This window comes from Syngnathus typhle, linkage group LG6, assembly GCF_033458585.1.
Source record: "Syngnathus typhle isolate RoL2023-S1 ecotype Sweden linkage group LG6, RoL_Styp_1.0, whole genome shotgun sequence".
NCBI lineage: Eukaryota > Metazoa > Chordata > Actinopteri > Syngnathiformes > Syngnathidae > Syngnathus > Syngnathus typhle.
Window position 1 is genome coordinate 10,746,798 of NC_083743.1, and position 16,534 is coordinate 10,763,331.

The window sequence follows — 16,534 nt, forward strand, 5'->3', positions numbered from 1 at the left end:
AACTGCTCAGCCAGTTGCTCATTAATGGTGGTTTGAGTGAGAATGTGGCCTCCAAGTAAAACTGGACAGCCAGTGTTGTATGTGTGGCGAAAAGGAAGGTTGGATTTACGGTGACCTCGAAGGGAATGTGGGTGGAAAAACACGAGGTAAATCCAAGGCATGTTGCACTTGAGGAGAGAGGACACTGGGGCAACAAGGTGGAGTTTTTACTGGCTGTTGCCGGGAACGTTGTGGGGCTGGGCAATGTGTGGAGGTTTCCCTACTTATGCTACAAAAACGGAGGCGGTAAGCAAATCTCGCAGCCAGAAGCTCTTCTAAAAGTTGTACATATATCATCAAAGTCTACATGTAACATTCAGGTGCATTCCTGGTGCCATATCTGGTGTTTGTGGTGACGTGCGGTGTACCTCTCTTCCTTTTGGAGACCACCATGGGCCAGCACTCCCAAGAGGGAGCCATCACCTGCTGGAGAAAGCTGTGTCCACTGGCTGAAGGTATGCAACACTCGGTTCTCTGTAATACAAGCTAAGACAAAAAGCAAAGAGATGTTTTACCCCCCAGTTCAATGTTTATTGCGGTCACAACACCTCAAGTCCGAGATGTGAGTGACACATTACCCGCAGACTGCAACATAAACACAAATGTTATTTCAATCAAGGTTTAAGGTAAACATTAACAACACTCAATCTAAAAAGTTTCAAAACACTTTCATGGTAGTAGTGGTGATGACTCTAGATTTAAATTTAGTGATTTACGTCACTCTATTATCTGTTAATTGGTATGGTTTCAACAGTATAAACAATTTATATTGTGATACAATGTATTGGCCTTTGTTTCTTGACATTGTCCATACACCAGCATCACAATCTTTTATTGGAGTGATGCACACTCCTATTTGGTGTTTGAACGTAATGTATGATTATTATTTGTATTGCATTGAGATGAAAAAAAGAGACTCTTCAAAATGTCCAATGCAGGTATTGGCTATGGGGGTCAACTGATACTGCTGTACAGTGGTGTGACTTACATGATTATTCTGGCCTGGGCTCTGCTCTACCTGGTGTTCTCCTTCAACTCCCTGCTGCCTTGGAGCACCTGTGACAACTACTGGAACACGGGTAAGGTCGAAGTATGTGTATGTTTAGTCCGCATATAGTGTTGATGACAATGTCATTCTTGCAGCGGATTGTGTTGATGTTACAATTAGGAATCACACCAACCACACCAAAGGAACTTCAGCAGCAATGGGATTCTGGGAGTAAGGCAAATCATTTACTTAAACAGCATTTTCCAACCATTCTAGGTGGCATAAAACATGCTGTTATTTCTAACCTGTGCAGACGTCGAGTTCTGAAAATCTCAGGGGGCATTGAGGAGATTGGCAGCATTAGGTGGGAGGTGCTTCTTTGCCTCCTGGTAGTATGGGTCGTTTGTTACTTCTGCATCTGGAAAGGTGTCAAATCAACTGGAAAGGTGAAGTCCATCAAAATGCACTAATTGCTAAAAAAAATATTAATAATACATAATTTAAACACACGCACACAAACACAAAACATTTAATGCTATAACATCTTGTGGCCAGGTGGTGTACTTCACTGCCACTTTCCCTTACGTGATGCTCCTCATCCTTTTGATCCGAGGACTCACTCTTCCTGGTGCCAGCCAAGGAGTTGCGTTCTACCTTCTGCCTGAGGTGTCACGACTTACAGATCCCCAAGTACGACTGTGGAACATCATACTAGGTATATGTGCTGTGATGGAGGGTGAACACACTCAATGGCAACCTTTTTTGAACAGGTGTGGATGGAAGCAGGCTCGCAGGTCTTCTTTTCGTACAGCATCGGTGTCGGCACCCTGGCGGTACTGGGTAGCTACAACACCCAAAGCAACGATTGCTACAAGTAAGTGTCACAATAATAATACACACTGAATGCATACATTTTCATCAGTAGATCAGTTAAAAAAAATTAACTGTGAAAATAAAGTTGTGCATTACACGTTGAGTAATAGACAAACAGTATTAAACGTGTTTGTGGCGCCTCCTACTGACAAGATTTAAATGACCTTTTCATGACCTTTTCAATTTAAGAACGGAATTGAATAGAAACTGCAAACCAAAAAAATGTTAGGGTCCAAATCCTACTTGTGATTATTTTTGGATCTTGAATGTTGGTCAAAAAAGTGATCACTTAAGACAAATTGAAGGCCTTCCTCAGCATGCCTTGAACTCAAAGCAGCTTTAGAGCCTCTGCTCTGATGTACAACCTCTTAATAATTTGAACCCAAGTTGAGAACAAAAATGCATTTGTGTGTTGCAGGGACAGCTTGTGGCTATGTTTGCTGAACAGTTGTACCAGTGTGGTTGCTGGCTTTGCTGTCTTCTCCGTGCTGGGATTCATGGCTCACCAGCAAGGTGTTGCTATTGCAGAGGTGGCAGAATCAGGTCAACTCAAAACGCTCTTTAAACTCCATCTAGGAAAAGAAATAATAGTCAAGTTAAGCAAATAAATACATAAATAAATAAATACATCAGTCTTCTCAATTTATTTTTAGTTTTCCATCAATTGTCAGCAAAACTGGCATCTGTCAGTGATTGTTTGATGGACCTTCCGTCCACCTCTGCAGATAACTAATAAACTGTTGTGAAGCTAATGCTAATGCTGTCATGGAACGGATGGAGCAGGGTGACCAAATGCAGCTTGGACCAGGGTTTATTGAGCAAACTCAAAAGGCAAACTGACAAAACTTAACAAAACAATAACTGGACTGACTGACCAGGACGTGAGACAAGAAGACTACAGACGCGACGACATCAAGACATGACGGGAACAGACGTGACGACATCAATGACCTTACGGGGAGTGAGGGGCGGACGGGATTTAAATACAAACCAGGTAACAAGAGGCAGGTGACTGTGGTTACATTGAGTGAGGTGACACAGGAGGGGAGGGGCAACGCGAACAGAAACCATGGCAACATGCACATAATAAAACAACCGAGGACAAGACGTGACAGATGCATGTTTTCGTCATGTGGGAGAATCCAAGATTCAAACCCTGACCCTTAGACTATGAGTCAGATGTGCTAAACAATAGTCCACCATGCCGCTTTATCCACTTCCAATAATTTCAATGTTCCAAACTGATTGTGCAGTTGAATGTTGATCGCAGGGCCAGGCCTGGCGTTCATCGCATACCCTCAGGCGGTGACCATGATGCCGCTGCCTCAAGTGTGGTCCATCTGCTTCTTCGTCATGCTCCTCCTCCTGGGCCTGGACACGCAGGTTCGACGTGTGTCTCGGCATTCCGTTCTGCTTGGAAATGAGTTTGAGTGACTTCAAGGCTCTGCTCTCTCTGCAGTTTGTCGGCATTGAGGTGGTGATGACGTCCTTCTCAGACGTATTTCCCACAGTAATGCGTCAGGCTGGCAGGCGGGAAGGTTTCCTCCTGTTCATCTGCCTTACATGTTTCTTCTCGCAGCTTGTCATGGTCACTGAGGTCGGAATGTTGACTCACATCACCATGAATCTGTCTGTGCTGTCAAGCAAACACTTACGTAAAGGCCACAAACATCTTGCTTTATGGCCTTACCGCCCATGTATTTTGAGTGAAACAAAGTGGGCACTCACGATGAACTCTTCATTGTGTACCTATGTGATACAAGTTGTACAATATATTGTACAAGTGTCCCTAATAATGTGGCCAGTGAACATGAGTAACTCTCTCTGATGCCGTCCTTAGGGAGGGATGTACATCTTCCAGATTTTCGACTATTACGCTTGCAATGGATCCTGTGTCTTCTTTCTCTGTGTGTTTGAAAGCTTGGCAGTGGGCTGGATATTTGGTAAAGTTGATTAGGTTATATTTTTTATTATTTTATTTGGTTTTGCTTTATTTTGCAATATTTTATCATTTACTTGCAAAAAAGACTTAAAATTTACAGTTTTCATCAGTGGTTAATATGATGTGAAAGGAAGTCATCTCGTTACGAGCAGTGAAGTGTGGACTGTAACCATTGGGGATTCCCCAAATGGTCAATCAATCAATCAACCAATCAACCAATCAATAAATCAACCAATCAATAAATCAATAAATCAATAAATCAATAAATCAATAAATCAATAAATCAATCAATCACTTTTCAAGGCCTGACTGCGCTCGTTGTTACAATGGCTTATCATTACTAAGTATAAGTACCAAGGTTAGTACAGTTAGCGAAATCTGATGAAAGGAGTGAAACTCAAATAAATAAATAAAAACATTTTTGTTAACAAAATCAAATCAAAATGAGTCCTTTAAAGAAAAATATTACATTTTACATGTATAATGTTAACTATAAGTGCAGTAACACAAAAGTGTCTTTCCTTTTTGTTTTTGTCAATTAAATTTATGCTTGAACTTTCAGGGTTGATTTAATTTGGTGTCACCCTGTGGAAGAATGAAGGTCGTTTGGAAATTGTACTTTACTTAAATACTTTTTTTTTTTTTTTTAAATCATGCTCTTGACTATAACGAAAAACAACTAATATTAAAACTAAAGCGCAACAAAGAATTTTTTAAATAAATAAATAAAACTAACAAACATGCTCTATTAATATTTGAAAATAACAGAATTGAAAACCAATTATAATGAAAAATCCCAAAACATGATAACCCTGGTAAGTACAGTATTATGGTGGTTCTAATATGTGCCGTTATGCATACTTCTTCCCAAAGGAGCAGAGCGGCTGTGCAGCATCATTGCGGACATGACTGGCAAGCGTGCCAACCCCTTCTTTCAAATCTGCTGGCGCTACATGACCCCATCGGTTTCACTGGTGAGTCAGACTTCTATTTCTTCAGAATATACGTCTATGTCTAAAATCTTATGGAATGTGGCCCTCAAGAGCCATTCTTAGATAACGGCGGCTCTGACTCCAATCACTTAGGGGTAAGAGGTCGAAAGTTGTTTTGTAGCATGAAGGCCGCTCACTTGCAGTTTGTTTGCTAACCAAAACAGCAGCAGAAAAAGCATGAGCAGTGTGAAGATTTACCACGCATGCACGCACACACACACATGCACACACACACTCAAAACTCAGCAAGTGATGATGTATAGATCTGACTTGTCATTTTTGTTCCAGGGCTCTTTGATATATTCTCTAGTTGAGTACCAGCCCCTGACATTCAACCGCTGGTACGTGTACCCCACCTGGGCTTACGTGTTGGGCTGGATGATGGCCCTTTCCTCCATTCTGATGGTGCCAGGCTGGGCGTTGTACAAGTTGAGCACTGCCAAAGGAACCCTCAGTCAGGTGGGCCGAGTCCAAATCTAATGACCATGCACTGTGAAAGAATGTTCTACGAGTCAAAAATGAAAATATCTAACTGTTTACCTGTGCATGATTTTGGCATTTGTCGCTACAACAACGTTTGTATCCATTTCTTAGCGTCTCCATGGCCTGTGCTGGCCCGACCCACCTGACTGCTCACGCGCCCTGGAGGGGGAGACAGCACTGCAACACATCACTGAGATGTGTCTCGAATGATTCTGACAGACACCTAAAATGGTAGCCTGAACTCTCACGATACATTTAATTAAATCAACGGTTTTCCGTAGTACGCTGGCTATGTTTTTAATTTGCTTTGGGATCATTTTCATACAACAATACACTGACAACTGCTGTCTTACCTCTCCTTTATTAAAAAAAATTGTCATACAAACCATGCAGTGTTGGCAGTGCACAAATTGAAAGCGTGTGTGCGTGAACAGGGGAAAAAACAAAACAAATGACATATAGGGTGTGGCCAATTTGGAGTCCTGCTTAATGGTTAAAAAAAAAAGAGGCCCATGAACCCTCAAACGACACCCGTTGCATAAAAGGAAACTCGTTGAACTTGTGCAATGTGATCATGTGAGACTGTATTAAGGCATCATTTCACTACTTAATAAAAAGGCATCGAGGGCAATAGCTCATCTTCTCTATAAGTCTTATTTCCACTATTGGTCTTTCATGTCTTATCATTGGAACATAGTATTTTGTTTTCTACTCAAAATGTACTCTTTAGTGGCCTGGAGCTTTTATTTACTGATCAGACAACTAGCAAGTTCTGCAGAAGCTGGATTACAACCCTGATCATTAGAATAAGGTGAGAGACAAAGCATCTAGGAAACCGGCCACGGAGACCAGGTTTGAAGACCCCTGGCCTAAAAGCTCATCTGTTTTCAGTCGGCAAAAAGTGGCAAAATGGCAGCCGCCGTAGGATAAAAATGGCTGGATTTTTCCACAGAGACGTCAAATGCTTTATTAATCAAAAATATAAATGGGCTTTTAAGGAATTAGGTTACGTATGGTACATTTGCTCTTTCAGCATTGCTTGACAGGAAGATGTGCTTCATTTGCGTGTAATGCAAAATTCCTGAAGGTAACTCGGGGGGGGGGGCTCCTTTGCTTCGGATCCCAATGTTGACGTTACAAACTGGTGACAATGGAATACTTTGTGCATCGGCGTTCAGAAAATTGGTGATCCATGATAGGTCGTGACCTGAGACCAAGCAACTGTGATGTCATTTTCTGTTGACAGCAAGCGTCAAAATAGCTGACCCCTGAGATGGATAAAAACAGGTGGATTTTGCCTAGTTAACTTGTATTCCACAAACCAAACATGAATCAAAACACTGCGTTTCGACTAGTTGGGCTGCACAGAAAACAATACAAATAAAATTTGGGGTTGGGGTTGACTTCCCCTTTCAACACCAAAGTGCTGCGTGCAAAGTGTACGGCATCGGGGTACCTCCCCTTTCCCAGAGTTGCACTTAGAGCGAAAACCTCAGGGTATTAAAGTGAGACTTAAATGTTTAAATTTGAGTCATTTTTGGCTTTCCACTGAAGGCTTGAACAGACAATACACAATTGCCAGAAATGAGCGTATGGTTGTCGGGTACAGCCTTGGACCTGAGTGCCGCTCTCTCCCCTAAGGCACTATATCTCACACTAACCAGTAGAACTATCAGGAAACATGAAGGTGACCTCCTCAGATGAAGCCTCACTTGACAAAAGCTCTCGCCGTGGTTCTGCCCACCCACAGTTGGGTCTCGGCGTTGTCGAGAGACGGCTGGACGAGCCAGAGCTCTGCGTGGTCTCTTTACCAGCACTTTCCAAATAGCCGGGTGATTCCCGATGAGACGGCAATTTTAGATGCTGCAGGTTCTGTAGGTCCGCGTAGCAGTTGGACTCGGCCATGGTTCTGTACAGGGTCTGCCAGGTTGCGGTGTCGCTCGGACTGGCGCTGGCGGCCTGGCAGAGCAGGTCAGTGTGCCTGCGCAGCTCGGCAATCTCCCGCTCTGTGACGTTGCTCTGGCGCAGGAGCTCTTTGGTGCGCATGGTGATGTCCAGCAGGCCAGACTGCCGAAGGATCTCCACCGTGTTGAGGAAGCGGCGGTGGCGGATGTTTCCGCTTCTCTGAGACCCCCTGCTTGTGAGCGTAGAGGTGGACGGACTGCAGGGTGCTGAATTCGAGGACACGCGAGTGGGGCCGGAGGAGGACAAAGCGGGTGGCTCCAAGGGGCCGATTGCCGGCCGCGGACTCCTGGCCACTGGTTCGAGTTCTCCCTTGTGTTCTGTGCACACCCTCTTGCTCAAATTCGGCACCTTGTTGCTCGACGGTGATTTATCAGGGGGCTTTTTACTGGGGTGTGGTGCAATGCGGGGGTAGGAGTTGAGGATGGGTAAGTAGGTGGTGACTTTCTTGCCTGCAGTGCTGTTCTTCTGAGAGGAAGGCTTGTGGAGCTGCAGGGCGGTGTGGATCAAACTGGGCTGCTGGAAAAGGATCATGTGGGTGCCACCGGAACCAGTGGCTCCACTGCTGGAGTTTGTCCACAGAAGCTCACCACTTTTTGGGATCGTTTCTGGCTGAGATTGAGAAGACAGGGATTATAATTGAAAGAAACAAAGGGACAAAATTAAAGTAGTAAAAGTCCCGTTGTGTATAGAAAATAAAAAATCCTCACAAAATTGCGATCTTTACTTGTTTTTATGATGGATTTCTTGACTGATGCCACATATATGATGGCGTGACTTATCATACAAGTAACACGGAAATCCTTCAAATGTGTCTTTACCTGCTTGAGTACTACGTTGTTGAGGATGTACATGCGTTGGTTTGCTTGGTCTCTTGGCATGTGCTGAGGATTGCCAGGTTTTGCTTTTCCGCAATTCTGGCCTTGGCTCGACGGCAGCACATCAGCATCCTCTTTCGTCTGACGTTTATTGCTTTGCTGATCCACATCCGTCTGCTGCCAATCAGAGCCGTTGTCTAAAATACCGGCATTGGGAGGAAAGAGATTAAGAGGACCATGGTTCATGAAATGAGTGGTTTTAAAACCTCAAAATGGTTGCAAAAAAACAACACTAGGCAATTTAAGACGGGTGAACTTTTTGTCAACTTCAACTCACCCGAGTAGCCAGAGTCCTTTTCCGAGCTGCAGCAAGAGCCGCGCTCACTGCAGTCGTCCTTCATGGAGTCCTTGATCTCTCTCATGGCCCTCAGAGTCGAACTGTTGCTCTTGTCTTTGGCATTCTTGCTGCTGAACTCACCCGGGCCAAGCTCCTCTTTCACCATACTTTCTTCTGAAGACAAAAAGCTCCATCCAAGAGCGGAATGAGTAAGAAAACATTCCACAGGAAGACCAGACCAAAGATTCAAACCTGCGAGCCGTGTTATTCACTAGGTCACTGTGCTGAGTGAAAATAAATAAAATACAACATTTAATCTTTTGTTTATGTAAAATTGTGGTAACCACGGCGGCTTTCATATGGTGTAATATCATGAGCATGTCCACTTACTGGCAGGATGTCCACAACAAAGTTCTTTAACCTTCAACAGTGTCAGAAATTTCTCGGATTAATATATAATAATTCTTTTCATCACTCTAAACAAGAGGAGGTAGAATCTCAGTGAGAACAAAATGCCCTCAGTCATATTCTGGTTAACCTAGTGTTTCATTGCACTAATCCATTACGTGTCCTATGTGCACAAGAGGTGTCATGTTATATGAAACTGAAAACTACTGTCTTTATAAGCAAACGTTTGATTTATTCTATATATATAGCCTTGAAATATAAATAAAAAATAAATATAAAAACATTTGCCCTCCGATGCATTTCAATGGGCGTCACTTAGTAGGTCAAAAAGTACACTGCAAAGTCTGTTTTATATTAACACAGAGTGGGTCAAAAGTAGGCATAGACTATATTTACACTTATTACATTAACATTTATCCAACACAGATGAATCTGCAAATTGCCTGAAATGTCGGCCTTCAACACTGCTGACATCTAAAATAATAGGTTTGCAAAGCAGTCCTGAAAACTGCATTTCCAAGCACTTTTGAGCTCATCTCCTCCCATCAGCACGGTATTACAAGTACGTGAAGGCAGCACTGCACCCTCCCCGTCCTATTATGTAATACAAACGCAACGCAACTTAACAGCTGCCTCTACGTAACGCAAACACTTTCCAGTTTCGCATGCAAAATAAACTCAAATCTGAGACAATTATTCCAATCCTCGACATTAACAGTTAAATGCTGTTAACAGTGACTGAAAAAAATAAATAAAGAGCGGCTCGAACAAAAGTTTTGCACTATAATAATATCGTGTATTATCGTCGCTGTGTGTGCGCGTAATATGTATTTACCTAGTCGTGGTGTTCACAATTTACCTCCAGACGTAGCCAGTTATTCACAACATCAAAAGTAGGTTCTCCCCATCGGCGTGACAACGCGACGCCAAGCGACGCAGTGTTTCTCACTCTGATCCATGTTGGAAGGATCTGTAGGAGTTTAAATAAAACAAATATTTAATTTCGCTTTATCTCTTTAAAGGCCGTCTGATACGGCCAAGTGAAACGGGTTGATATGTCCGACGGATAAAATGGGATCAACGCAACGTTGGCATACGACGTCAATTTCAAAATAAAAGCTACACTACCCGCCCACCTCACCCCCAAAAACCGTAAAGGTAAAAACTACAAAGAAATGTATTACTGTTAAAAATGCAGCAAAATTGAGTTATGTTGTCATTATGCTTATTATACACCTACCGTGAAGTTTAACCTTCAATGGCACCTCGAATACCTTTTGTTTTGAAATCTAAATTGGTACACTGTCGTGAACTTGATGCCATACAAGCCGACACGCCCACAAACTAGTGCAACATACTCGCTTTGGCTCCGCATGTCACACAAGGTCAGATGCTGGGGAGCTTGCCATCGAAAAGAACGTGGAGGTGCTTGGCAAGGATCTGCTGCATAACCCAAACGGAAGCCATTATTGGGGAACAGTAGACAGCCTAAAAAGAGCTGCGTGCATGAGCTAAACGTCCATTGGTCAGTAGACAACTGGAAAACCCAATCGGAGCTTGGCTCACGTAAGACAGTCAGAAGTGAAACGTCTTCATTCTAAAATATATTCAGCATTTTCCCCCTGCCCACCTACGTAATGGTCACGCCCCCCCCCTGATGACCTCTCCCATGTATCCTAAACCTGACACATGTACACTACGGGCTTACAAAAGGCATTGCATCGTACATTGCACAAAATCTCAACACTTGAACATGCTGTTAGGATATTAGTGACTTGGTTTGGGTAAAACATAATTCCTCAAGTAGTTTGCAGCAGACACTTTATTTTTTTGACATTAAAAGTTAAATTTGACAAACAGCCCACTCCACAAAAACACAATTACAAATATTTTCTAAATGTGCTGCAATCATAAAATGGAAGCTAACATTAGGCTAGTAACAATGCTTGCGGTCATAATTTTCACCCTTCTTCCTACCCAGGTCAAAGGAGTCAAGTTGAACAAGTGTCATCGCTGTACTGTATAGCATAAGGTCACAAGTGCAAGTCAAGTGCACACACTCATCAGGGCAGAGACTTTCTTAAGACCAGGGTGTCTGCTGACATGCATGGTTTCCGGGGAGGAGAATTTGATAAAAGTAGCACAGGTCTCTCGGGTGTGCGCTGTGGTTGCAGCACCAGCCAGAATTTGCATTATTCTCAGTAGGACGGTCTCACTACAAGCCAAGCAGAAGTTGATTAAAACGACGACAAATGTGAAAACAAATAGCCGCGTGCATACCTGCCAGCGTGAAGGCCGGAGGCTAGACACCAGGCAGCCTCGGCCTCCGGGGTCAGGGGCTCCTGCAGGACTTGGCGGGCCAAGCAAAGGGCCGCCCCCGCCAACTGCATGGGCAGAAACACCACACATTGACCCTCCAGGAGTGACAACTCGAGCAGGTAGCGGGCCATCCACACCATCTGGTTGTACAAATCAAAGTGATGACACATTGCTTTGAGAGGCAGTATTTCCTTTACTCTGGTATTAATCTAAAAGGAATTACCAGTCACCTGAGCACTGCAGCGGGAAATGGAGGCGAGCAGCAATAGGAAATGCAACGGGGGACAGTAGGACAAGTTAAACTTAAGGCCAGTGAGGACTTTTCTTTCCATGCGCAGGAGCTGATGCTTGGTGTAGGTATGGTCCATTAAGTAGCACAGACCAGATACCTGAGGAAGAAAAGATGGTCAGATTCCAATCAACTGATTTAAAGATGAGGAAGCTCAAGTAAACAAACCTCAGGGAGGAGACACTCTTCTTTCTTAGCAGCAAGAAAGAGGCAGACTATGCCAAGGAGCTGCAGGTTAGCCGTGGTTACTTTGACCTGACGGAGGGAGCGGTTGAGGAGGTAAATGCCCAGATAGAGCGTCTCCTCCTGGAACTGTAACATCTCCTAAGAGGAGACATGAACACATGGCTTACATTTCAGCATCATCGACTGGATCAAATCAAATTTTTGGTCAACTATTGTTACGCTAGAAAAGGATCTGATGGCCTCAACTATTTTAAGGGGGAATTTAGTTTCCAAATTAAATGATCAAGAAAAGATTGTGCTTGTTAGGTTAGCAGTAGAGAAAAACAATGGAGGGGTGAGTTACACTTCATAGTTCAAGTGATAATTCAAACTTGTGCTCAAGGTTAACATTTGATTTGAATGCGGATGGCCAGTAGACGCAAAATAGGTCAAGTGTGTATGTAAAATACCAATTTTGATGATTCGGTTTTGAATTCATATTCTGAATAAGTTGATTTATGAACATTTTAAAATTATAATCCATTTTAACAATATCAATACTTGTATTTTATTTATCAACACCTTTAATTCCATTATAATTACTCAATTCAATTATTTAGATTAATTTAGAAAACAATAAATACTATAATTTCTGTTTTCACACAACACCACATTGTAAGCAGAAAGTTAGATGCCAGATGGGAAAGTACTTTTCATCGAACATAGGGCTGGGGAATGAGTGACTGTCCCATCTTAGAAACACTGCCACTCCTAACATTTCTTTTCACAAAATCACAACCAAGTTGGATATCAACTCCAAAGGCAAAACACTGCCGTAAGTGACCTGCATATAGTGTCAAACCTATTTTAGAATTACTGGGATAGTGAGGTAATGAATATTTTCCTTTACGGGGTGAAAAACAAAAGGCTACATTTTGACATTCTTTCATGGAGGCCGTGTAGACTCACATTGACTTGAATGAGCCAGTCAACCAGGACAGCTCGAGTCGCATCAGTGAAGTGTCTCGGCAGCTCAGTGTTGGGCAAAGAGTGCCAAGTTTGACTTTTCTGCACACACAAAAATATGATCTTTCTTTCCACTTTCATCCAACACTGGGCTTAATTTACCCAAGGTAAGCAAAGCTGCATTGAATGATTCTGAGCCCAACAAAAGTAAACAGCATTAGTTCTGATTAAATGGCACGTGATTGGTCGCAGAGGTTGTCCAAGCGACAAATGAGCCAAGGGAGCCGATGTAAATGGTTAACAAAATGCACATTATGTCTCTAAGCTCAGCCTCACCATCATATCTACGAACATTTCCCAGGCAAACGTGCGGTCCCACACGAGGCCCAACTTCTCCAAGGCGATCTCAACTTCATGGCGCAGCAGGTTGGGCACCAGCGCCTGAAGGTTGTGGAAACCCTGAAGGCTGCGAGGGTAAAGTCGCAAAGGCTCCTCCAGAAATCCATCTGGTGAATACGCATTGAAAAGAGGGCCCAGTAAAGTACAAGCAAATCCAACTCTATTTTTGATTCATTACCTTTGGCATGAATGATGCTGCCAGATGAGACTGTCCATGCTTTGTCATTGAACCCCACAAAAATGCCATTGCTAACTTTGGCCAATAACATCTTGTCCTGCAAACAGATAAAGTCTAAGTCTTTTAGTACTGAAAGAGTACATGCACTTTTATAAAAGGATATGGGTTCCTTTCTACAATGGATGCGCACAATTACGATAAAACCAAAAAGGTAAAAGAAAACCCCAAGCATCATAACTTGGTCAGCATATGTGAACTTCAGCATTCCTCACTAGAAGTCAACTCAGCATGCAAAACCCTCCTTTTTTTTAAAATACAAATGCAAAAAGATCAGAAAATGGCAGGGAACCCAAACCAGCTAGCTGAAATAAACCTCAACATGTTACCATTAGTGGTCAACATCTATTTAAGCTTATATACATACCAGTTAATGCTACAAATGAGATCCACCATCTCTGCAGTTGCCAATATTTAGTTGCTTTTCTAAATGTTTTTATTTATGTAATAACTTGCCTGGAACCTTTAAAGTTTTAGATAGCAACATTGAGTGTTTAACATATAGATGTGACGACTTCAGATTAGTAATTGAAGTTTTGTACTGTAGAGAGGGAGGGCAGCACAAGTACCCATCTGGGTTCTGACTCCCTCTTAACAGGCACCAATCTGGACTCCAATGGCTGCCAGCAATCGGTGGTCCCAAAGACAGTCGGCAAAGTTCTTATAACGGCTCGCCTCTCGTCCGCCTACAGAGCAAAAATAAAAAAAAAGTGACAAGGAGATTCCTCTTATAAATTAATACAAGTTGGATAGATAATTTCATCTATTAACATTTTCTGACGGGAAAAAGTAGAGAGGAAAAAGCGCCACGACCAAGGTGAATAAGTAATATTTTCGAGCTCACGTTGACCTTGTGTAAGTCCAGCAGGGGCTTGGAGTCGCAGAACCCGGTCCTGGCCATTTCCACAGCCGGAGACGGAATTCCCTGCCCGGCCACTGCAGCTACTTACGCACAGGTGTCGACGGAGGGCTGCACCACGAAGAGACGCCATTGCCCGCTTCCACTGGCGTTAATTATAATGAAGGCCAGGCGTCGCAGGTGGGCGAGTCAGGAATGATTGGCGTGGTGACGTCACTTGCCAGTAGCCACATCACGACTTCCGGTCTCACCTATCGCTGTAGCTTAATTGGATTAATTAGTGTATTCAGTTTTTAAACGTGCATTCTGTTTTTTAAGATTAATTTAATTTTCTTAATATTTATTTTTAAATCCTGCACCTTCTTTGACCAACGGTGAGAAACATACAGCTTGTTGGCCATATACGGCCAGCCAGTGTTTTTGATCTGGTCCAATTACCTGAAGAAATTTCATACAGGTACAGGTAGGACAGAGCAGAGATTTGAACATCAAACCTCAGAGCTGTGATGAAGAGCCTTTGAAGATCCTCGCATCTATCTATCTATCTATCTATCTATCTATCTATCTATCTATCTATCTATCTATCTATCTATCTATCTATCTATCTATCTATCTATCTATCTATCTATCTATCTATCTATCTATCTATCTATCTACACACACATACATAAGGAAATGTTAATGTGTGAACTCAAACTGTACATTTAAATGGAGTAAAAATGTATTCAAAATACACATACACACAGAGGCTGGTTCAGTAAAAATGTTTACTGGCACATTATCAATGCAAATGTCATTAGCTACTGTATTGTAGCAGGTTTCACCCGTTACATTGTCTTGCAAATGGAAGGCTGGTCCTGCCCAGTAGGACATTTTCCTACCTTTAAAAAGATTGCTTTTTTTTAATAGCTCTCTGAGCCTTAACTAATAGCAATAAACAAAAAGACAGAAAAAATGAAAGTCTTGTTACACCAGGATCCGGTGTGACATTCGTGACTGATGATCACATTCAAATACAAAGAGAAGCAAGATAAAGCGGCAAATCAAATTCTACAAAAGCTGCACAGCTCCCGCACTTATGTTGCATTCTCCATCAGCTTTTTTGTGTTGCTGCCCTTTACACAATGATAGTGGGGAGGCACTTGTTGTGCCAGCATATGCCCCGCAGGAGAGGTCCACTTGCATGTTTCGCTGTAAAGTAATGTTTTAAAGCATGGCTAGCAGCGAGGTTCAGCGTATTGGCATGGCAAGCCAGACCCAATGCTGTACCACCGAATGGGTCTGGTGGAAAGGACAATCGCCGTGGCTTTTCTCGACTCATAATGAACCGACAAATCAAATTCGTTTACCTGCTGTGATGTATCCTTCGTGTACATCACTCTTCTGTGCCATAAGTTCATCCTTACAATACTCAAAACGGCACACCAGAGAGACGGTATTTTAATTCAGTGTAATAACTAGAAACACAGAGTCATTGAAACCTCAGTAACCCAGTCTTTCGAAATAAAGACGTGGACCTTTGCTCTTTGCTGAGTGGTTCCTTCAAATGATCTATTTGCAAACCTCAGAAATGCGCATCAAAGCGACTCCTGGACCAATCGCTGGAACAGGGTTGGTTCTGGTTTACCAGGCTATCAGTGAATGGCTTCATAACCAAAAATATCCCAAAATATGTTTAGCAGCGCCGCCTTATGGCCGTGGTAGCAAATGAAGGCAAATCCACAGTGGAGTCCATCAGTGCAGTAGTTCTGATGTCCAAGTGGTGACCCACTCTAAAGGAGGACACGAGGCTAGAGGCTGTGACGGTGGTGCCTGAGCCGGTGAGACGAGGTGCTGCAGTTGTCAGCAGGCGATTCAAAACCATTTGATCACAGCAGGGGTGAGGAACCATTTTCAAATTAGGGGATGTTTCATTTCAATTAAGGCCTTTGTGAGAAATAAATTGCAGCCAGCAAACATTTTGCATTGCTGTATATTTTTGGTTCTATGTGTGTTGGGTGGGCCTTTGACAAACGTTTCTCAAATGTTTATTATTCGCAAGGGATACGGACCGGGTCGGCCAGAAAATGATTAAAAGTATTATTGGCACACATTGTGATTTTGTTCTTAAAAAACAAAGCTCGTCAATGATAAACGTTCAATCTATTTTCTCCACTAAAAACAAGGGGGTGGGGATAGGGCTGCATGAACAATATATTGAAAAATATAAAATATCAATCACGATAATGGCCTATGTAATGGGCATATTGCAAAAAGATGCAATAATTTCTTTTTATGGAATTGTATGCTTTTATCTGAAGTCAACCAGTCAGAAATGTACATTGTCACTTTATAGTAGGACTTTATCTAGGGGAATTACAATTAATTAGCTAAGAGCACATTGAGCTAGCTTGTTTTGTACATTAATTCGATAATAAAATGTCGATCTGTAGGAACATGTTGAATACCAAAATCTCAATA

At 42.6% G+C, this 16,534-nt stretch overlaps 3 protein-coding genes across 6 annotated transcripts; 1 reads left to right on the forward strand and 2 right to left on the reverse strand.

The window, feature by feature from the left end:
* The first annotated feature begins 125 nt into the window (after nucleotides 1-125).
* On the forward strand, nucleotides 126-6,202 carry LOC133155419 (sodium- and chloride-dependent GABA transporter 2-like). The gene is made up of 14 exons (XM_061280719.1): nucleotides 126-285; nucleotides 360-494; nucleotides 978-1,118; nucleotides 1,183-1,258; nucleotides 1,341-1,473; nucleotides 1,583-1,717; nucleotides 1,798-1,901; nucleotides 2,319-2,443; nucleotides 3,171-3,283; nucleotides 3,360-3,497; nucleotides 3,741-3,843; nucleotides 4,716-4,816; nucleotides 5,123-5,293; nucleotides 5,429-6,202. The coding sequence occupies exons 1-14, from the start codon at nucleotides 126-128 to the stop codon at nucleotides 5,525-5,527; spliced, it is 1,734 nt and encodes a 577-aa protein (XP_061136703.1). The 3' UTR covers nucleotides 5,528-6,202.
* si:ch211-132b12.7 (uncharacterized protein LOC564531 homolog) lies at nucleotides 5,663-9,912 on the reverse strand. 4 transcript variants are annotated; one of them, XM_061280721.1, is made up of 4 exons: nucleotides 9,702-9,912; nucleotides 8,435-8,608; nucleotides 8,101-8,294; nucleotides 5,663-7,891 (listed from the first exon to the last, which is right to left on the reverse strand). In XM_061280721.1, exons 2-4 carry the CDS (start codon nucleotides 8,598-8,600, stop codon nucleotides 6,974-6,976), a joined length of 1,278 nt encoding a protein of 425 aa, XP_061136705.1. In that variant the 5' UTR covers nucleotides 8,601-8,608; nucleotides 9,702-9,912; the 3' UTR covers nucleotides 5,663-6,973. The 4 variants fall into 4 exon arrangements, with proteins under 4 accessions (XP_061136705.1, XP_061136707.1, XP_061136704.1 ...); XM_061280723.1 differs by having other exon boundaries at nucleotides 8,435-8,622; XM_061280720.1 differs by having other exon boundaries at nucleotides 9,678-9,912.
* Nucleotides 9,913-10,668: 756 nt separating this feature from the next.
* On the reverse strand, nucleotides 10,669-14,313 carry ccnp (cyclin P). The gene is made up of 9 exons (XM_061281626.1): nucleotides 14,066-14,313; nucleotides 13,785-13,901; nucleotides 13,159-13,255; nucleotides 12,918-13,087; nucleotides 12,585-12,683; nucleotides 11,619-11,774; nucleotides 11,392-11,550; nucleotides 11,123-11,301; nucleotides 10,669-11,057 (listed from the first exon to the last, which is right to left on the reverse strand). Exons 1-9 carry the CDS (start codon nucleotides 14,114-14,116, stop codon nucleotides 10,889-10,891), a joined length of 1,197 nt encoding a protein of 398 aa, XP_061137610.1. The 5' UTR covers nucleotides 14,117-14,313; the 3' UTR covers nucleotides 10,669-10,888.
* Nucleotides 14,314-16,534: the final 2,221 nt, after the last annotated feature.

What these genes read in the sequence shown, in the direction of transcription:
- ccnp (XM_061281626.1), bottom strand. Translation starts at nt 14,116, where the DNA reads ATGGCCAGGACCGGGTTCTGCGACTCCAAGCCCCTGCTGGACTTACAC. An exon ending in CAGCATCATTCATGCCAAAG is followed by an intron (nt 13,088 to 13,158) that starts GTAATGAATCAA and finishes CGTATTCACCAG; the next exon opens with ATGGATTTCTGGAGGAGCCT. An exon ending in AAATGTTCGTAGATATGATG is followed by an intron (nt 12,684 to 12,917) that starts GTGAGGCTGAGC and finishes TTGTGTGTGCAG; the next exon opens with AAAAGTCAAACTTGGCACTC.
- si:ch211-132b12.7 (XM_061280721.1), bottom strand. Translation starts at nt 8,600, where the DNA reads ATGGTGAAAGAGGAGCTTGGCCCGGGTGAGTTCAGCAGCAAGAATGCC. An exon ending in AAAGGACTCTGGCTACTCGG is followed by an intron (nt 8,295 to 8,434) that starts GTGAGTTGAAGT and finishes CCGGTATTTTAG; the next exon opens with ACAACGGCTCTGATTGGCAG. An exon ending in ACAACGTAGTACTCAAGCAG is followed by an intron (nt 7,892 to 8,100) that starts GTAAAGACACAT and finishes TCTCAATCTCAG; the next exon opens with CCAGAAACGATCCCAAAAAG.
- LOC133155419 (XM_061280719.1), top strand. Translation starts at nt 126, where the DNA reads ATGTGGGTGGAAAAACACGAGGTAAATCCAAGGCATGTTGCACTTGAG. An exon ending in GCAGCAATGGGATTCTGGGA is followed by an intron (nt 1,259 to 1,340) that starts GTAAGGCAAATC and finishes TAACCTGTGCAG; the next exon opens with ACGTCGAGTTCTGAAAATCT. An exon ending in CACGACTTACAGATCCCCAA is followed by an intron (nt 1,718 to 1,797) that starts GTACGACTGTGG and finishes TTTTTTGAACAG; the next exon opens with GTGTGGATGGAAGCAGGCTC.